The sequence below is a fragment of the Athene cunicularia genome, unplaced genomic scaffold, assembly GCF_003259725.1.
Source record: "Athene cunicularia isolate RWA unplaced genomic scaffold, athCun1 SCF_179, whole genome shotgun sequence".
In the NCBI taxonomy this organism is placed as follows: Eukaryota; Metazoa; Chordata; class Aves; order Strigiformes; family Strigidae; genus Athene; species Athene cunicularia.
In genome coordinates, this window is record NW_020799243.1 from 7,893 (window position 1) to 9,047 (window position 1,155).

The window sequence follows — 1,155 nt, forward strand, 5'->3', positions numbered from 1 at the left end:
CGTTTTTTAAGCTCAAATTCGTTAAGATCACATTTGTTAAGCTCATGTTTGTTAAGCTCACGTTTGGTAAACTCATGTCTGTTAAGCTAAAGGTGGTTTAACTACAGTACATTAAGCTAATTTAATTAAGTTAAAGTTAAATAAGTTAAAGTTTGTTAAAATCCGCTAAGTTCAAGTTCTTTAAATTAAAATTCTTCAGTCTTTTTTTAACCCTCTTTGCTGATATTTTAAAAACCCGTCACTGCCGTTATCACCGATGTATTTTCATTTTGAGGCTGCAGTTGATTTCTGCTCCACGTGTACTTGCCCTGGCAAATAAAATAAACTCTTGTCGTCCCCCCTCGGGGGGCTGTGCCTACTCTCCCGGGGCCTGGGCTGCTCTCGCAGCCTCGCCTCGAGCCTGGGCTGGTTTTGGCTGGGGTTGAGTTGATTTTCTGGCTGACGGCCCAGCAGGGTGCGGTGTTGGGGGTTTGTGACCCCGGCGGCGTTGGTGGCGCAGCGATGGGTCTGAACAGCGTTGGCACAGCGTCAAGGACATCTCCTTTGTCACTCGGCCACACGGTGAATAGACGGGGGTTGTGCAGGAGGTCAGAGGTTGTGCAGGGGACACAACCAGGCAGACAACCCAACCTGTCCAGGGAGATCCTAGCCCCGTCAGATGGTACTCGATGCTAAAAAGGCAAAAGAGAGGGTTGAGTGGGACCGGCTCTTCCTCAGGCCCTGCCTGGGTGTCGCTGTCCCTGGGCTGAGGTGGTGGTGTGAGACTCTCGAGAGAAACGGATAAGAACTACCAGAAAATGCACTTTACAACAACCGGTTGGCACTCCAGCTGAAGGGAAGTGGCTACCGTTATACTTGAAATTACAAGCCCCCTGACCCTACTGGGTCCAGTAAAGTAGGACCTTTAATTTTAACATTACCCGTCACTTGTGGTTTACTAGCTTTCCTTTTTCCCATATTTTACTGCAATGGATGTCATTTCCTTTATAATCTTTTCCCAACTACCCTCTCTAGTCATTACCCACTTGTAAGATGTTTTGAAAGCTGAAACTCCTTGCCTAGTGCAGATAAGACCGAGCTTGGACAATATGAAAACCTCCCTGATAAGAGGGACCTAAAAACCAAACGTCTGAGACGACGCCAGCGTCAAGAAAC

General features: G+C 47.4%; 1 protein-coding gene across 1 annotated transcript in view; it reads left to right on the forward strand.

The window, feature by feature from the left end:
- Positions 1–501: 501 nt before the first annotated feature.
- The window catches only part of LOC113490617 (class I histocompatibility antigen, F10 alpha chain-like), a 1,928-nt gene continuing 1,274 nt past the window's right edge, over positions 502–1,155 (forward strand). Inside the window, exon 1 of the mRNA XM_026867146.1 lies at positions 502–561. Within this exon, the coding sequence (XP_026722947.1) occupies positions 502–561 (60 nt within the window). The remainder of the gene's footprint in view (positions 562–1,155) is intronic.